General features: G+C 42.2%; 1 protein-coding gene across 1 annotated transcript; it reads right to left on the bottom strand.

The window, feature by feature from the left end:
- Positions 1-1,182: 1,182 nt before the first annotated feature.
- LOC104963677 (calcium-activated potassium channel subunit beta-2-like) lies at positions 1,183-1,939 on the bottom strand (the record flags this gene model as incomplete). Its single annotated transcript, XM_010792298.1, has 2 exons — positions 1,183-1,634; positions 1,744-1,939. Coding segments are annotated over 2 exons (481 nt in total), but the record flags the coding sequence as incomplete, so codon positions are not given.
- Positions 1,940-2,287: the final 348 nt, after the last annotated feature.

Here is a 2,287-nt window from a genome sequence, read left to right as displayed (position 1 = left end):
TTACTGAACTAAGCCAGAAGACCGTCTCATTTCGTAGACCGCTCGGTTTGCTTTTCCTTCACTTTATTTTTATATTTATATACATTTGTTTTGGACGAAAACTTAGCGTGAGGAAAGGCAAGTGTGGGCGTGAGATATGGGTTAATTGCGTGACTCTCAAGCTCAATGCGTGAGTGTTGGCAGCCCTGCCTAACATAATAATGGTACAATGTAGTTGAATAAATTCCATAGTAGTTAATCAATCAAATAAAGAAAGCATTCCGGAGCATTGACGGAGCATTCACGTGCACACGTGCATTCCGTGGATTGTTCCTATCCGAATTGTGGCAATGATTCGCGATACAATGAGGCATATCTCAATACAATTGTGAGAGTAACTAGAGTAAATAACATGAACAAAGCACATACGTCAATTTGTCCTCGACTCCAAACGCATAGTTCACGTCACTTCCGGTAAAATAAGTCATGTGACTCGTCAAAATGGCGCCGCCCACAGGGTTGATGTTATATCGGTAATTAATCAGCTTAAAATCACTGATAACGTCATCGGATTAAAAAAAAAAAAAAGACTGGCAGAGACTGGTCTGTTTTATCGGATGATAATTATTTAAAAATGTGTGTCATGAGGATTCCCTCCCTTTAATATTGCATCACCCCAGCTTTCACAGACAGACTACATCTCAGCTTTTAGTCTTCTGTCAGGCCCGTCAAAGCTTTTACCGTTGTCCCCATTCCTGTATAACAGGAACTTCATTTTGGACTTAATAGGCACTTTCACACCAAGTACTTTTCCCAGGAATAGTTCCCGGAATTTAGTTCCCCGGAACTATCTAGTAGATCGCGTTCATACCGGAATAAGTCCCTGAGGGAGGATTACGCAAATGAAGCCGCTGACGTCACTTCTTCTTCTGCTTTGGGTTTACTGGCAGGACGCAAACAACTTCAGGGCGTATACTGCCACCCGAAGTCCCAGGTAAATCGCCAGAAGCGCCGACACCTCCTCATCACTCCACCGTTCCCACGTTTTATTTTGTGTTGCCATAAGTTAGTCTCTCTCCGTTGTTGCGCTGGGCTAATGACAATAATGCTAATGCGAGCAAATAAAATGGCGGCTTCACAAAACCTTTCTGAGTTTTACGGGGCGTGGTTTGCAGTTCGCCCAGCCTATCAGAAATTGGAACCTTTTCTTCCCCAGGAAAGTACCACCTCTCTAGCATGGACTGAAAAGGATTCCGAAAAAAAGTTCTCGTTCCAGATCTTTTTGGTGTGAACGCAAAATCCCAGGAACTATCGGAACTATTCCTTGGAAAAGTACTCCGGTGTGAAAGCGCCTATTGTATTCCAATCCTTCACCTCTTAATGCGGCTTGCTCGCTCGCAAATGATGGACAGGGACTGGGTCAGCTTCACCATAGCTATGATGATGGTTCCCCCAATCAAGGTGAAGGTAGGCCAGAACAGAGAGTGTAAGACTGTGACCAAACTATAGATCTGCATCAGGATGGCACTGTCCATTCTGTCCGTAGGGTCCACGAAACACTGGACTGTGTGCTGAGACTTGAGACGCTCAGAAATGTTCTGAATCATTGCATGTAAGGCTGCATAGTCCTTCTGGCACTTTGGGATGTAGAAGCACTGAAGAAGAGAAACAATATTATATGTTTGTATCTGTAGAGCTGGCTGACATGCTGTAGTCCAGGTGTTAGTAACATTATAAGTGTTTGTGGCATTTTACAGTCCAGACCTCTGGGTTGCTTTCCTGCGCCTCCTCGTTGTGCAACAGTCGTACCACTTTTCCCGAGGAGTTGAGGCTCACATAGACTTGGAGGCAGGGGTAACGGGAACGCCTCCAGCACTCCGTTCCACAGCTGTAGGAACAGTTTACATCACACACGATGCTGGAGTTCACAATGGTGCAGCTAGTCTCGTTGATCCACACGCTGTATAAATAGAGAAATTAATTACATTCGCTCATGTATCCTACTCAAGTACTCTACATACTGTATATGTATTTTACTTATTTACTCATTTAATGCAACTTTCCTCCACTACATGTCATACATTTTACTCCACTATATTAATTTTAACACAGTTACTACATAAAAATACATGATATGCTCATACAGTATAATGCAGTACAGTGCTATTAATTCAAACAGTATTTAAAGTATCTATATTTTGTCCACATTGCTCCAATACTAAAATGCTCTTACATGTAAAAAAAAAAAAGCATCTAAAGTAATAGAATACAGTGAAAATACCTATTGCTTTTAATTGAGGTACATTTA

This window comes from Notothenia coriiceps, unplaced genomic scaffold, assembly GCF_000735185.1.
Source record: "Notothenia coriiceps isolate Sejong01 unplaced genomic scaffold, NC01 NC01_scaffold00001738, whole genome shotgun sequence".
Classification (NCBI taxonomy): Eukaryota; Metazoa; Chordata; class Actinopteri; order Perciformes; family Nototheniidae; genus Notothenia; species Notothenia coriiceps.
This window is presented reverse-complemented; position numbering and strand designations above follow the sequence as displayed.